The following is a 16847-nucleotide window of genomic DNA, read 5'->3' on the forward strand; positions in this document are numbered from 1 at the left end:
CCCTGGTTCTGTGCACCTCATCCCAAACCTGAGATCTCCAAAATCCCGAATTTGAGATCTCCAAAATCCCCAGTTCCCTGCACCTCATCCAGAGTCTGAGATCTCCAAAATCCTGACTTCGAGGTTTCCAAAATCTCTGGTTCCTTGTATCTCATCCTGAATCTGAGATCACCAAAATCCCTCGTTCCATGCACCTCATCATGAATCTGGGGTCTCCAAAATCCCGAATTTGAGATCTCCAAAATCCCCGGTTCCGTGTATCTCATCCCAAATTTCACATCTCCAAAATCCCTGGTTCCCTGCACCTCATCCAGAATCTGAGATCTCCAAAATCCCCGGTTCCGTGTATCTCACCCCAAGTTTCAGATCTCCAAAATCCCTGGTTCCATGCATCTCATCCTGACTTTGAGATTTCCAAAATCCTGAATCTGACATCTCCAAAACCCCTGGTTCTTTGCATCTCATCCCAAATCTGAAATCTCCAAAATCCCTGGTTCCGTGCACCTCATCCTGACTTTGAGATCTCAAAATCCCAGGCACCCCAATCCCCAGCTCCCTGCTCCCCAATCTCCCTGCTCAGCACTCCCCAATCCTCCTCTCCAGGCTCCCCAATGCTTGGCTCTAAGCTCCCCATTCCCCAATTCCCCAGTCCCCATTCCCTGCTCCCCAGTCCCCTGGCTCCATGTCTCGCTCCTGGTTCCCCAATCACCACTCCAGGCTCACCAATCCCCTCACTCCATGTCCCGCTCCAGGCTCCCCAGTCCCCATTCCCTGCTCCCCAGTCCCCTGGCTCCCTGTCCCATTCCAGACTCCCCAGTCACCTCACTCCCTCTCCAGGCTTCCCAATCCCCTCTCTCCCTGTCCCATTCCTTGCTCTCCAGTCCCCATTCCCGGCTCCCCAATTCCCCAGAGTCCCCAATCCCCTGGCTCGGTGTCCTGCTCCAGGCTCCCCAATCCCCATTCCCAGCTCCCCAGTCCCCTCGTTCCCTGTCCCTCTCCAAGCTCCTCAGTCCCCATTCCAGGCTCCCCAATCCCCTGGCTCCCTCTCCCATTTCTGGCTTCCCACTCCCCATTCCAGCTCCCCAGTCCCCTGGCTCCGTGTCCCTCTCCAGGCTCCCCAGTCCCCTTGTTCCCTGTCCCTCTCCAGGCTCCCAAATCCCCATTCCCGGCTCCCTCTCCCATTCCCAGCTCCCCAATCCCCATTCCCAGCTCCCCAGTTCCCTTGTTCCCTGTCCCTCTCCAGGCTCCCCAGTCCCCATTCCAGCTCCCCAATCCCCTGGCTCCGTGTCCCGCTTCAGGCTCCCCAATCCCCTGGCTCCATGTGCCATTCCCGGCTCCCCAGTCCCCATTCCGGCTCCCCAGTCCCCTAGTTCCATGTCCCATTCCCGGCTCCCCAATCCCTGGCTCCGTGTCCCGCTCCCGGCTCCCCAATCCCTGGCTCCGTGTCCCATTCCCGGCTCCCCAATCCCTGGCTCCGTGTCCCGCTCCAGGCTCCCCAATCCCCTGGCTCGGTGTCCCATTCCCGGCTCCCCAATCCCTGGCTCCGTGTCCCATTCCCGGCTCCCCAATCCCCATTCCGGCTCCCCAATCCCTGGCTCGGTGTCCCGCTCCCAGCTCCCCAATCCCCTGGCTCGGTGTCCCGCTCCAGGCTCCTCCCGCCCGTTCCCGGCAGGAAGCGCTCGTAGCCAATCGTGCCGGGGCCGCCGCCCGCCGCCCGCGCTGCCTCCGCCGCGGCCCCGGTGAGTGCGGGGGCTCCGGGGGGCTCGGGGGGCGCGGGGCGGCCGCAGCGGGCCCGGCCCAGCCCGGGGGAGCCGCGGCTCCAGCCCCGCTCCGTGTCCGTCCCGCGGGCCGCGCTCGGCTCCGGGCGGGGTTCCGGGCGGACGGGGGAGAAAGGAGGGAGGGAGGAATGAATGGGGCTCCCCCGGGGGATTCAGAGAGCCCCACGGGGGTTGGGGGGCTGCGGGGTCCTCCCCAGTCCCTGGGGTGCAGGCAGGGGTGGGTGGCACCCCGGGATGCTCGGGAATCCCACTGGAAGCGCCCTCTTGGGTATGCGGGGCTGAAGGCGGTGCCGGGAGGAAGCGCTCGTTCCCCTTTTCCCCCGCCGAGACAAGGGAGAGCCCGCCCAGCCTCGCTCCGGCCCACTGGGGCATCCCGAGTCGCAATCCCTTCCTCCCGGCAAGGATCACCCCGAGTTCCAATCCCTTCCTCCCGGCAAGGATCACCCCGAGTTCCAATCCCTTCCTCCCGGCAAGGATCACCCCGAGTTCCAATCCCTTCCTCCCGGCAAGGATCACCCCGAGTTCCAATCCCTTCCTCCCGGCAAGGATCGCCCCAAATCCGTGTCCCTTCGTTCTGTCAACTATTGCACCCCAAATCCTTGTCCCTTCCTCCTTCCCAGTATTGCACCCCAAATCTTTGTCCCTTCCTTCTGTCACATATTGCACCTCAAATCTTCATCCCTTCCTCCTTCCAGTATTGCACCCCAACTCTTCATCCCTTCCTCCTTCCCAGTATCACCCCAAATCCCTTCTGCCTCCCCAGTATCGCGCCCCAAATCTGTGTCCCTTCCGTCTGTCGTGTATTGCACCCCAGATCCTCATCTCTTCCTCCTTCCCAGTATTGCACCCCAAATCCCTTCCTCCTCCCAGTATCACCCCAAATCCTCATCCCTTCCTCCTGCCAGGTGTCACCCTGAATCCTCGTCCCTTCCTAGCCCCCAACACCCCACCCCAAACCCCCGATGGGATTTGGGGGCTGTGTCCCCTCTTTCCACACCCCATCCCCACAGTCCCACGTGAGGCATTGCTGCTGCACGCCCACAGCTTGAGCAGGACCTAAAAATAGTGCTGAGCAGAGCCTGGCTTTTGGCTCGAGGAGAGGGACAGAGGGGGCTGAGCCAGGCACCCCAAAAATTACATTTTTATTTCGTTTTCTGCTTCTGAAATGATCTTTCTTTAGTTCACTTAAGGAGAGAAGTCTTCCTTGTTGATGTTATGGAGACTTTTTTTGCGAGTTCTCTCGTGGTTCTTTTACAAATAGCAACTGCCCAGGGAAATTTATTATCTGAAATTTATTATTTGTAATCCTGAAGCCCCTCTTATTTCCTACAAGCCTTCCCACAGCTTGTTTATGGGTTGTGCTCATTTATGGGGTATTGTTTTAAAGATATTTAAAGGTAAAAGTTCTCATTATCTATCTTTAAAATTATCTTAATCTCTGGGAACAGAGATTTTTTTTCTTTTCCTTCCTGGGGCCACAGGGTCTCATCACTCTTTTCTTTTTCTCTGTTTAAACTTCTGCTTACTTTAGCATGGAGGCCTTTGCTCAATATTAATTTGAACCCTTCCTCTCCCCATCGTTTCATGTGTTATAGGGAAAAAGGGTATTTTCTCCATAGCTTACAAGAGGATTTTAATCCTAAAATTAAGGCACCTCCTCATCCCTCCCATTTGGGATTTCTTTTTCATCCATTTCGATGTCTTCATGTTGTTCTTTAACATCTTGTTCCTTTCTCTCACCCGGGGGAGGATTGAAGCACTGAAAGGGTTAACAGCTTCCTCGGGGCTTGCACATGGTCAGTGGGAGGCCAGGACTTCTCCCTGGACCCCGGGGGATAATTTGGGATTATAAAAAAACAGGGAACGGGTGAGGTGTGGTTCTGGGGGATTTAATTATTCCTTGGCTTTCTGGAGGGAAGTTTTTGTGGGATTCCTTCTATCCCCACTTGAGGTCTTGGGGAAACTGAGTCCCGGCACGGTGGTGGCAGCAGGAGGGTTGGGGACACAGCGGTCACCTTCCTGTGACACTGTGGCAGGAACTGTAGGGTCACTGTAGGGAAGAGAGGATTTGTTCCATGTGCCCAGGAAAAGGGGAGGGTTCCAAGGGGGATGAGTCAGGGTTTCCCTCTTCCCCCATCGCCCTTTCCCTCCTTCCCGGCTGCCTGGGATGGGTTTGGTTGGGAAAAGTTCGGGACAGGGGGTGGGAAAAATCCTGGATTGGTCGTTTTCCCTCGTGCTTGGGAGAGAAGGAGAGGGGAAGCATTCTTAGGGCTCTTGGGGTAGAAATGGGCCTCAGTTTCCCCATTCCCTGTGCCTCAGTTTCCCTCTATACCTCAGTTTCCCCCATACCTCAGTTTCCTCTTTGTGCCTCAGTTTCCCCATTCCCTGGACCTTTTTCCCTCTTTGTGCCTCAGTTTCCCCTCGTGCCTCAGTTTCCCCGTGGGAGCCACAGGGGTGGCGGTGACAGTGCCAGGGGCTCTGGGCAGGGACCCTGGCATGGGCTGGGACAGGGAGGGGACACAAAGGGGACAGAACAGGACCCTGGGATGGGATGGGATGGGATGGGATGGGATGGGATGGGATGGGATGGGATGGGATGGGATGGGACAGAGAGGGGACAGGGAGGGGACACAGCAGGACCCTGGGATGGGATGGGACAGAGAGGAGATAGAGTGGGACCCTGGGATGGCAGGGGACAGAGAGAGTACAGGGACAGGATGCAGCGGGACCCTGGGATGGGATGGGACAGGGACAGGACACAGTGGGACGCTGGGATGGGATGGCACAGGGAGGGGACAGGGACAGGACATATCGGTACGCTGGGATTTGCTGGCACAGGGACAGGATACAGAGGAACCGTGGAATGGGATAGGACAGGGAAGGGACAGTGCTGTGACCCTACAGATGTGACAGTGCTGTGACCCCACAGGCACAGGTCCCAGCAGGACCCTGGGATGGGTTGGCATGGCCCAGGGAGGGGACACAGTGGGACCCAGGGAGGGGACACAGTGGGACCCAGGGAGGGGACACAGTGGGACCCGGGATGGCTCAGGGAGGGAACAGGGAGGGGACACAGTGGGACACAGGGAGGTGACAGGGAGGGGACACAGTAGGACCCAGGGATGGCCCGGGGAGGTGACAGGGAGGGGACACAGTGGGACACAGGGAGGGGACAGGGAGGGGACACAGTGGGACACAGGGAGGTTACGAGGTGACAGGGAGGGGACACAGTGGCGCCGCTGCCCGGAGCTAGTTCCTGCGGCGGGAGCAGCGCGGGTCACGCTGCGGCGCCTCGGGAATCCAGCGGGGCCGGGCGCTCTGCCCTCACCTTCCCCTGCTCCTGGCACGCTTCCCGGAGCTTTCCTGCCTCCCTGCGGGCAGGGCTGAGCCTCGCTGCCCCGGAGCTGCCGGGAATCCGCAGCCCCGTCCCTTGGAGCTGCTCCCGCTGGGCTTGGAGCGAAATCCCGGCCCCTGGGAGCTCCGCTTGGAGCACGGGACTGGAGCGGGCGGGAAGGGAAGGGAAGGGAAGGGAAGGGAAGGGAAGGGAAGGGAAGGGAAGGGAAGGGAAGGGAAGGGAAGGGAAGGGAAGGGAAGGGAAGGGAAGGGAAGAAGGGAAGGGAAGGGAAGGGAAGGGAAGGGAAGGGAAGGGAAGGGAAGGGAAGGGAAGGGAAGGGAAGGGAAGGGAAGGGAAGGGAAGGGAAGGGAAGGGAAGGAAGGGAAGGGAAGGGAAGGGAAGGGAAGGGAAGGGAAGGGGCTCACGTGGCTTCCCTGGGGCACAGCTGCTGCTGCCAACTCACCAGCTCCGTTGGTGCTGGGAATGCAGCAATCCCTCTGGCCATGCCAGGCTGGAGCTGAACCCCTTCCTGTGGTGTCTGATGGGGTGGTGCTCCCCAGGAATGGCTGGTGTGGGATCCCCCGGATCCCTGGGAGTGGCTGCAGTGGGATCCATGGGAATGGTTGGTGTGGGATCCCTGGGAATAGCTGGTGTGGAATCCTTGGGAATGCCATGAGATCTCTGGGAATGCCGTGAGATCCCTGGGAATGCCATGGGATCCCTGGGAATGCTGTGGGATCCCCAACCTGTTCCCTTCCTTCGCTCTGTCCCTTCATCCCAGCACCATCCCAACCTTTCCTTGTGTTTTCCCTCAGCTCCGGGTTCCCAGAGAGGCTCCTCCCCACCAGAATTCCCACTCCTGCTCCCTCATCCCGGCTTTTCCCGTGCCAAGGATGCCCTTCCCGCTGCTCATCCTGGCACTCGGCCTGGCAGGTGAGTGGGGCTGGTGGCACCACCTCACAAGAGATGTCCCCAGTGCCACCCAGTCCCGACAGAGCCGTGCCCTGAGCTGGCATCTCCCACTGGGTGTTTCTCCTGGATTGGTGCTCCGTGGGGTGACAGCCTCAGGTGGCACCTCCTGGCAGGGGACAGCTCCTTCCAACACGGGGTCACTCAATCCTGGTGGATCCCCATTCCCAGGAGAGCAGCTGGCAGTGCCACCGCAGTTCCAGCCAGGCTGGCTCCTGGTGTTCATTGTTATCCCTTCCCTTGTTACTGGGATGGGGCTGGAATTGTGCCATGGCACTGGGATGGGGCTGGAATCGTGCCAGGGCACTGGGATGGGGCTGAAATAATTCTGTGGCACTGGGATGGGGCTGAAATTGTACCAGGCACTGGGATGGGGCTGGAATCATTCCAGGGCACTGGGATGAGCTGGAATCGTGCCATGGCACTGGATGAGCTGGAATCGTGCCATGGCACTGGGATGAGCTGGAATCGTGCTGTGCCACCCCAGCTGGCACCGTGCTGGAGCACTGGTGCCACCTAGCGCTGCCAGCCTGGCCAGGGCTGGCTCCCCCTGGGGACCGTGTCCCCACCACTGCCACCAGCCATCCTGTCCCCGTGGGGACAATTTGGGCTCTGTGCCCTTGAGCAGGTTTGGGTGCCCATGGCTGCTCCTGGCAACTGAAGGTGCTCCAGTTTGGTGCTAGATGTGGGATTGTCCCCCTTCCATCAGGGTGGCATGGCTGGGGACAGCCCTGAGATGCCACCTGCCCACGTGTCCCTCCCATGGACTTGCTTGGGTGTTATCCATGTTTGGGTGCTCCTGGCAGCCGAAGGTGCCCCAGTTTGGTGCTGGATATGGAACTGTCCCCCTTCCATCAGGATGGCATAGCTGGGGACAGTCCTGAGATGCCACCTGTCCACGTGTCCCTCCCACGGGCATCCCTCAATTTTCTCAGACCCCACCCAGGAGCAGAACCCAGGAGGTTCTCCTGCAGCTGTCACAGCGTGTCCCCATCCCCTCCCGCAGGCGCCATGGAGATCCAGGTGCCGGAGGAGCCCGTGGTGGCCCTGTTTGGCCAGGACGCCACCCTGCTGTGCTCCTTCTCTCCCGAGGCCAACTTCAGCGTGGCCCAGCTCAGCCTCATCTGGCAGCTGACGGACACCAAGCGCCTGGTGCACGAGTTCTCCGGGGGCCAGGACCGCCTGCAGGACCAGGGCCAGGGCTACGCCAACCGCACGGCGCTCTTCTACGACCAGCTGCAGCGGGGCAACGTGTCGCTGCTGCTGCGCCGCGTGCGCATCGCCGACGAGGGCAGCTTCACCTGCTTCGTGCGCGTGCGCGACTACGACAGCGCCGCCGTGGCGCTGCAGGTGGCAGGTGAGGGACGCTGGAGCTGGGGAGTGGTGGCTGTGCTGCCCCAAAATGTTCCCTGGGCAGTGCAATCCATGTCCTGCTGAAGCTCCTGGCTGTGGGACCTCCTCAGCTGGTGCTGTCCCTTAGCTGAGGATGGGTTTGGCAGCTGGAAGATCCCAATCCTGGCTGGCCCAGCTCCCCATCCCAATCCTCACTCCAGTCCCCCCTTGTCCCCAAAATGTTCCCTGGGCAGTGCAATCCTTGCCCTGCTGAGGCTCATGGCTGAGGGGCCACCTTGGCCAGGAGTGACCCTCAGCTGAGAATGGGTTTAGCTTCATCTCAGGGCTGACCCAGCTCCCCATCTCAATCCTCTCTCCGTTTCCCTCTTGTCCCCCACAGCTCCTCTCCAAAATGTTCCCAGGGGATCAACAGAGAGGGGCCATTTTGGCCAGCAGTGACCCTTAGCTGAGGATGGGTTTGGCAGCTGAAAGAGCTCATCCTGATCAGGGCTGGCCCAGCTCCCCATCCCAATCCCTATTCTGGTCCCTTCTTGTCCCCTGCAGCACCTCCCCAAAATGTTCCCTGGGCAGTGCAATCCATGCCCTGCTGAGGCTCCTGGCTGTGGGCCCACCTCAGCTGGCGGTGACCCTCAGCTGAGGATGGGTTTAGCTTCATCTCAGGGCTGGCCCAGCTCCCCATCTCAATCCTCACTTGGGTCCCCTCTTGTCCCCAAAATATTCCCTGGGCAGCGTGATCCATGCCCTGCTGAGACTCTCAGCTAAGGGACCAGCAGTGACCGTCAGCTGAGGATGGGTTTGGCAGCTGGAAGAGCTTGTCCCAATCCTGGCTGGCCAAGCTCCCCATCCCAATCCTCACATCAGTCCCCCCCTTATCCCCAGAATGTTCCCTGGGCAGTGCAATCCATGCCCTGCTGAGGTTCCTGGCTGTGGGACCACTTCAGCTGATGGTGACCCTCAGCCGAGGATGGGTTGGCATCGTTCCCAATGGCGCTGGTCCCCGGGTTTCGCCCCATCCCAATCCTATCTCTCCTTCCTTCTTGTCCCCCAGCACCTCCCAAAATCTTCCCTGGGCAGTCAACCGAGTGAGGGCCATTTGGGCCGCAGTGACCCTCAGCTGAGATGGGTTTGAGCTTCATCTACAGGGCTGGCCCAGCTCCCATCTCCAATCCCTCACCTCCATTGTCCCCCCTAGCTCCTCTCCAAAATGTTCCCTGGGATCAACAGGAGGGGTGGGCCATTCAGCTGATGTGACCCTCAGCCAGGATGGGTTGGCACTGGAAGAGCAATCTGGTGCCCATCCTGGCTGGCCAGTTCCCCATCCCAATCCTATCTAGTCCCTTTTCCCTTCATCACCCCCAAAATGTTCCCTGGGCAGTGCAATCCATGCCCTGCTGAGGTTCCTGGCTGTGGGACCACTTCAGCTGATGGTGACCCTCAGCTGAGGATGGGCTTGGCACTGGAAGATCCCAATCCTGGCAGCTGCAAGATCCCATCCCAATCCTAGCTGGCCCCGCTCCTGCTCCCAATCCTCACTGCTGTCCCCCCTGTCCCCACAGCTCCCTACTCCAAGCCCAGCGTGCACCTGGAGCCCAGCAAGGACCTGAAGCCGGGCGACGTGGCCGAGGTGACGTGCCACGCGTCCCGCGGCTACCCCGAGGCCAGCGTGCTGTGGCAGGACAGCCGGGGTGCCAACCTGACCGCCAACGTCACCACGTGGCAGGTGGCCAACGAGGAGGGGCTCTTCGAGGTGCGCAGCGTCCTGCGCGTGCTGGTGGAGCCCAACGTCACCTACTCGTGCCTGGTGCTCAACGCCGCGCTGCGCCAGCACGGCCACGCCTCGGTCACCATCACGGGTGAGCCAGGGCTGGGGAGGGGACACTGCCACACAGAGACTGCCAGGAGGGGCTGGGGAGGGGACACTGCCACACAGAGACTGCCAGGAGGGGCTGGGAGGGGACACTGCCACACAGAGACTGCCAGGAGGGCTGGGGAGGGGACACTGCCACACAGAGACAGTCAGAGGGGCTGGGGAGGGGACACTGCCACACAGAGACAGCCAGGAGGGGCTGGGAGGGGACACTGCCACACAGAGACAGCCAGGAGGGGCTGGGAGGGGACACTGCCACACAGAGACTGCCACGAGGGCTGGGAGGGGACATTGCACACAGAGACAGCAGGCATGGGCTGGGGAGGGGACACTGCCACACAGAGACTGCCACGAGGGCTGGGGAGGGGACATGCACACAGAGACTAGCCAGGAGGGCTGGGGAGGGGACACTGCCACACAGAGACTGCCAGGAGGGGCTGGGAGGGGACACTGCCACACAGAGACTGCCAGGAGGGGCTGGGGAGGGGACACTGCCACACAGAGACAGCCAGCAGGGGCTGGGGAGGTGGCAGTGGCACACAGAGACAGCCAGGAGGGCTGGGGAGGGGACATTGGCACACAGAGACAGCCAGGAGGGGCTGGGGAGGGGACATTGGCACACAGAGACAGCCAGGAGGGGCTGGGGAGGGGACACTGCCACACAGAGACTGCCAGGAGGGGCTGGGGAGGTGGCAATGGCATCCAAAGCCAGCCAGGAGGGCTGGGGGAGGTGGTAGTGGCAGCCAAAGCCACCCAGGAAGTCTGGGGGAGGTGGCACTGGCACACAGAGACTGCCAGGAGGGGCTGGGGGAGGTGACCATGGTGGCACTGACACCCAAAGCAAGCTAGGAGAGCTGGGGGAGGTGGCATGCCAACAAGAACCTGCAGGAGAGCTGGGGGAGGTGACCGTGGTGGCGCTGCCCATCCGGGGGTGCCATCCCAGGTAGGGGCTGGGGAGGTGACACTGGCACCCAGAGAGCTGGCTGGGGAGGTGACAGTGGACATCCAAGCCACCCAGGAGACATTGGGGGAGGTGGCCGTGGTGACAATGTCACCCAAAGCCACCCAGGAGGAGCTGGGGAAGGTGACAATGGTGGCACCCAGGAGGGCTGGGGGAGGTGGCACTGGCACCCAAAGCCACCCAGAGCGTGGGTGTTGGGAAGGGATTCCTGGCTGGGCTGGCATTCCCAGAGTGCTGTGGCTGTCCTTGGATTCCTGTCCCCATCCCAGGCCAGGTGGGACAGGGCTTGGAGCAGCCTGGGACAGTGGGAGGTGGCACTGCCATGGCAGGGGGTGGCAGCAGGTGACATTTAAGTCTTCCATGGGGACATTCCATGCCCCCAGGAAGCAGCTCCTGGGGCTGGGTTGTGGTCCAGCCTGGATGTGGGGTCACCCTGGATCATCCTGGATCACTGTGGGCGTGGGCTCACCCTCACTGTTGGGTTGTCCTGGATGTGGGGTCACCCTGGATCATTGTGGGTATGGGGTCATCCTGGATGTGGGATCACCCTCAAAGTTGGGTCATCCTGGATTTTGGGTGTTGGACCACCCCAGATGTGGGGTCACCCTGGATATTGAACCATCCTGGATATGGGATCGTCCTGAATGTGGGGTCACCCTGGATGTGGGGTCACCCTGGATGTGGGATCACCCCAGATATGGGGTCACCCCGGATGTGGGATCATCCTGGATGTGGGATCACCCTGGATATGGGATCACTCCAGATGTGGATTACCCTGGATATGGGGTCACCCCAGATGTGGGATCATCCTGGATGTTGGGTCACCCTGGATGTGGGATCACCCTGGGTATGGGATCACTCCAGATGTGGGATCACCCTGGGTATGGGTCACCCTTGGATATGGGGATTACTCATGGATTGGGATCACCCTGGATGTGTCGGATATTACTCTGGATGTGGGATTCACCCTGGATGATTAGGGGTCACCCTGAAGTGGGATTACCTGGATGTGGGATCACCCTGGGTATGGGATCACCCTAGTTATGGGATCACCCCAGATACGGGATCACCCTGGCTGTGGGGTCACCCCGGCATTCCCGGGTGCTGATCCAGGCCCTTTTCCGTCCCTCCCCGCAAGGCCAGCCCCTGGCATTCCCGGCGGTGGCCCTGTGGGTGACAGTGGCCCTGGCCGTGTGCGTGGTGGCCCTGCTGGGCGTCCTGGCCTTCGTGTGCCACCAGAAGATCCGGGAGAGCTGCCGGGAGGATGAGGAGCGTACAGGTGAATCCCGGGAAAGGCCGCAAGGGGACGGATGGCACCAGGGGGACACCAGGGGGTGGCACTGCCACACGTGTCCCCTTTTCCCATGGCCAGCGCATCTCTGGTGCCTTCTCCCATTTTTGGGTCGTATTCCACATTTTTATGGGGTGGTGTTTGCACCAAAGGGGATTTGTTCCCAAAAAAGCTCCCAGAATGGCTCTGCCACCCTCAGGAATGACCTTTTTTCCATGGATTTTGTCCATGGATTTTGTTTCCAGTTTCCTTTGGGAATTGCCTTTTTCCATGGGTTTTTTCCATGGATTTTGCTCCCCGTTTCTCTTGGGAATGACCTTTTTTCCATGAGTTTTTTCATGGATTCACTCCCAGTTTCTATTGGGAATGACCTTTTCTCCATAGATTTGCTCCCAGTTTCTCTTGGAAATGACCTTTTTATCATGGATTTTTCCCATGAATTTTGCTCCCACTTTCCCTTGGGAATGCCTTTTTTTCATGGATTTTGCTCCCAGTTTCTCTTGGGAATTTCCTTTTTCCATGGGATTTTTCCATGGATTTTGCTCCCAGGAACAGCAGCAGGGGGTGGGAATTTCCTGGGGTCCTCGTGGGTGCTGGAGGGAGGGAAGAGCCTCCCAGTTTGGGGTATCCCAGGTTTTGGGGGATCCAGGGATTCCTCTCCAGGTGGTTTTTAGCTGTGCCAAACCCACCGCTGTCCCTCAGAGCTGGGGCTTTTCCCGTTGGGATTTTTGGGAATGCGGTGCCCTGAAAAGGCCAGGATGCTCCAAGGGGCACCCCCAGAATCCCGGGAATGGGGTTCCCACCTCGGGATCGTTGTTTTCCAGGGCCAGAGGAGCGGGATGAGGAGGGGGAGGAGCCCAAGACAGGTGGGTGCCCCATCCTGGTTCGGGGTGGCCCCTTCCCTATTCCCAATTTTCTGACACCCCTGATCCTGGATAAACCTCCCCATTCCCAAATAAAACCTCCCTACTCCTTAATAAACCTCCCCATTCCCAAAGAAAACATCCCCATTCCTTAATTAAATGACAGAATTCCATAATAAAATCTCCCAGCTCCTTAATAAAATCTCCCAATTCCCAAATAAAACCTCCCCATTCCTTAATAAAACCTTTAAATTCCTGAATAAAGCCTCCAAATTCCCAAATAAAACCTCTCAATCCCTTAATAAAATGACAGAATTTCTTGATAAAACCTCCCAATTCCTGAATAAAACCTCCAAATTCCTTAATAAAATCTCCTCATTCCTTAATAAAATCTCCCAATTCCTTAATGAAATGACAGAATTCCATAATAAAACCTCTCAATTCCTTAATAAAATCTCCCAATTCCCAAATCAAACCTCCCCATTCCTTAATAAAATGATAAAATTCCTTAATAAAACCTCCCAATTCCTTAATGTCAGAATTCCCAAATCAAACCTCCCAATCCCATAATTTTCCAGCATCCAGCAGCTCCATGGTGTTCCTGGGGATTCCCTTTATCCACTGGCACAGGACCAAACCCTGGGAATTCTGCAGGAAAATTGGGAATTGGGGTCGCTTTTGGGGTTTATCCCCAAAAAAATGGGATTTTGGAGCTGTTTCCTTTGGGAATGGGATGGGATTGACCACAAGATGTTTTTCTCTTTTTCCAGCTCTGCAGCTGCTGGAAAACACGGAGAGCAGAGAGGGTGAGTGGATTTTTTCTGCCAAATCCAGGATAATTCCAGTTTTCTCCCTAAAATCCGCGTGGAAAACATTTGTCAGGTTTCAAGGGGTATTTTCCCCTCCCTATTTTCATTTTCCCAATGGTCTTCCATTTCCCCTTTTCCCAGTTTTTCCCATTTTTTCCCAGTTTTTCCTTGCATCCAGTGGCTCCTGCATCCCTCCTTTTGCCGGCCACTCTGGATGGGGAAAAACCTCCCCACACCCAACCCTGGAAGGAATTTGGGGTTTTTTGGGGGGGTTTCCGTGGATTTTCTGGGATGATGGGAATTGCTGGGGTTGGAAAAGGATCCAGAGTTTTCCCAGAATGAAAAAGATCCAGAGTTTTCCCAGCCTGGAAAAGCATCCAGAGTTTTCCAAGCTGCAGCCCCAATAATCCATTAATGTATTAATTTATCAATTTTAATGTATTAATTTATCAATTTATTCATTTAACAATTCATTGGTTTGTTGATTTATTAATTTAATAATTTATTAATCCATTAATCCACTCATCAGTTAATCCATTAATTCATTACTCTACTGATTTATTAATTCATTAGCTCATTAAGCTGTTGATTTATCAATTCCCTTCCCCGTGCCGGCAATTCCATGTTTTCCCCCTCAATTCCCTTTCCCCCGCCCAGGTCGGGAGCAGGAGATTGATTGACGGCAGCCCCGGCCCCGCCCACCTGTCCCCGAGCCAGCAGGCGACACCCCCGGGGCAGTGGCATCTCTTGGTGGTGACACCGCTGGCATGGTGACACCTCCAGGCCGGTGACGCCCCCAGGGCAATGACACCCCAGGGCCGGCGACACGTGTGGTGACATCCCTGGAGCGGTGACACCCCGGGGCAGTGGCACCTCTTGGCAGTGACACCTCCCGATCGGTGACACCCCTGGAGTGGTGACACCTCCGGGACAGCAACACCCTGGGTCAGTGACACCCCCTCTGGGCAGTGACACCTCCAAACTGGCGACAACCCTGGGGCAGTGACATCCCTGGGGTGGTGACAACCCTGGGGCAGTGACAACCCTGGGGTGGTGACAACCCTGGGGCAGTGACAACCCTGGGGCAGTGACAACCCTGGGTGGGACAACCCTGGGGCAGTAACACCTCCAAGGTGGTGACACATCCAGGCCGGTGACACCCTGGGGTGGTGACAACCCCAGACAGCCACATCCCGGGGTGGTGACACCCCTGGAGCAGTGACACCCCGGGGCAGTGGCACCTCTTGGCGGTGACACCCCTAGGTCGGTGACACCCCTGGAGCGGTGACACCTCTGGGACAGCAACACCCTGGGTCAGTGACACCCCCTCTGGGCAGTGACACCTCGAGGCAGTGACACCTCCAAGCTGGTGACACCTCCAGGCCGGTGACACCCCTGGGGCAGTGACAACCCCCAGACAGCCACATCCCTGGGGCGGTGACACCCCTGGAGTGGTGGCACCCCCTGGTCGGTGGCACCCCTGGAGTGGTGACACCCCCGGGACAGTGACACCCCTGGGTTGGTGACAACCCTGGGGCAGTGACACCTCCAAGCTGGTGACAACCCCCAGACAGCCACATCCCCGGGGCGGTGACACCCCTGGAGCAGTGACACTTCCAGGCCGGTGACACCCCCGGGACAGTGACACCCCTTCTGGGCAGTGACACCCCCAGGGTGGTGACAACCCTGGGGCAGTGACACCTCGGTGCCCCAGCAGGGAGGACCCGGAGCTGCCGCCTGCCCCACCCCATTCCCGTTCCCGCCTCCCGTCCTTCCCGGGAAAGGCGGGTGGGGATCTGCCCGGTGTCCCCGTGTCCCTCTGCGTGTCCATCCCAGGGGGACATTCCCCTTTCCCTGCTCTGGTGCTGCCCCGGGCGCCTTTCCCTGCCCTTCCCAAGCCCGGAGCCTCGGGAATGGCGGCTGGATCACGGGGAGCTCCCGGAGCCCCTTCCCACGCTCCTTTTCCCACTCCCCGAGTCCCTCCGGACTCAGCCTGGCCTTATCCGCTGGATCCCGGCGGGGTTTGTCCCACTGGGAACGATCCCGGGGCGTTTTTGGGAAGGGGGCACCCGCTGGCCGGGTGAGGTCCTGCTGTGGGGACACCTCTGGGGACATCCCCAGCTCGTCATTCCCATGGGACTGGGGGCTCCGGGTGCATCCAGGGTCCCCCAGCGCTGTTGGGGACGTGGGGACACCCCGAGTGCTGCTGTCCTGGAGTGCGGGAAGTCCCCAAGGGCTCCTTGGGTTGAATCCTTCTTTAAAATCCGGGATCCGGAGGGTTTCTCGTGCCTTGACAAATAAATTTGGGACCGTGTTGGTCGATCCCTCCTGGCTCCGTGTCCTCTACAGGGTTTGGCTGGGAACGGTGTAAGGGTTGGGATTCCCGGAGGAAAAGATTTCCAGGGCCTGTTGGAGCCCCAGCACAAGGAGGAAAATCCCAAAGGAATGCCCGAGCTGGCTCCTAAATTAAATCCCTCTGCCAAGATGGGGTGGGAATTCCCAAGGGATCCTTCCCCATGGGGTGGGAATTCCTGGAGGATCCTTCCTGATGGGGTGGGAATTCTCGGGCAGTCCTTCCCCATGGGGTGGGAATTCCCAGGGATCCTTCCTGATGTGGTGGGAATTCCTGGGGGATCCATCCTCGTGGGGTGGGAATTCCCAGGGGATCCTTCCCAAGCCCCTTCCTGAATACCCTCTGGGGAATGTTTTTGGTTGTCCTTCCCCGAGCTCAGCATCCTGATGGGAGAACATTCCCAAAATCCAGCCTGGGAGAAGCCTGCTGGCCTCAGGCTGGGATGGAGAGGGATGGATGGTGGCTCCATCCCGGGATTTGATCTCCAGCCTGAATGAAGAACAACTCCACCCGTTACAGCCACGCCCATTCGGCCACACCCTCGGATCCCCTCTTTGCCCATTCCTGGTGATCCCTGGAGCCCAGGAGCTCCCAAGGGCTGTGGGAAGACACCACAGGGCCATGGTGGCCAGCCAGGCCCCCTCACCCTCCCACAGCCAGCTGTGGCCCGCCAGGCTCTCCCGGCCATGTCCTCGTCATTGTCCCTGTCCCCCAGATCCTGTCGGGAGCTGGGGACGTGCCAAGCCCATTCCCTGCCAGGACAGCGCTCCAGGCTCTGCCCACCCATGCCTGGTGTCCTGGGATAACAGAGCTCCCTGGGAGCGCCACATCCATCCCCAGCATCAGGACGGAGTGTGGGATGTTTCTATGGGAACCCAGGATGCTCCCAGGCTGGACCTCCCCAGCAGTCCCAAAAAACAAAATGTCAGATCCAGCACCATTTGGGGGAAAAGCTCGTTTCACCCTGCTTGGACTGGGATCGGATTGAGAGGAATTTCGCATATCCTGCGGTCCCGGCTCTGGGATGACACCGGGATGGATGGATGGATGGATGGATGGATTGGTGGATGGATGGATGGAGGGATGGATCCATGGATGGATGGATGGATCAACCGATCAATGAATGAATGAATGGATGGATCCATGGATGGATGGAGAGATGGTGGGATGGATCCATGGATGGATGGATGGATCAATTGATCAGCGAATGGATGGATGGATACATTGATCCATGGATGGATGGATGGATGGATGGATGATGGATCAACC

At 58.8% G+C, this 16847-nt stretch overlaps 1 protein-coding gene across 6 annotated transcripts; it reads left to right on the forward strand.

The window, feature by feature from the left end:
• The first annotated feature begins 1671 nt into the window (after positions 1-1671).
• Positions 1672-15522, forward strand: CD276 (CD276 molecule). 6 transcript variants are annotated; one of them, XM_064722540.1, is made up of 10 exons: positions 1672-1739; positions 5928-6045; positions 7088-7438; positions 8991-9287; positions 11401-11541; positions 12378-12419; positions 13187-13222; positions 13883-14275; positions 14575-14743; positions 14846-15522. In XM_064722540.1, exons 2-8 carry the CDS (start codon positions 6006-6008, stop codon positions 13903-13905), a joined length of 930 nt encoding a protein of 309 aa, XP_064578610.1. In that variant the 5' UTR covers positions 1672-1739; positions 5928-6005; the 3' UTR covers positions 13906-14275; positions 14575-14743; positions 14846-15522. The 6 variants fall into 6 exon arrangements, with proteins under 6 accessions (XP_064578610.1, XP_064578609.1, XP_064578607.1 ...); XM_064722539.1 differs by having other exon boundaries at positions 13883-14309; positions 14575-15522; XM_064722537.1 differs by having other exon boundaries at positions 14575-15522.
• The last annotated feature ends 1325 nt before the right edge of the window (positions 15523-16847 follow it).

The sequence above is a fragment of the Zonotrichia leucophrys genome, chromosome 10, assembly GCF_028769735.1.
Source record: "Zonotrichia leucophrys gambelii isolate GWCS_2022_RI chromosome 10, RI_Zleu_2.0, whole genome shotgun sequence".
Lineage (NCBI taxonomy): Eukaryota > Metazoa > Chordata > Aves > Passeriformes > Passerellidae > Zonotrichia > Zonotrichia leucophrys.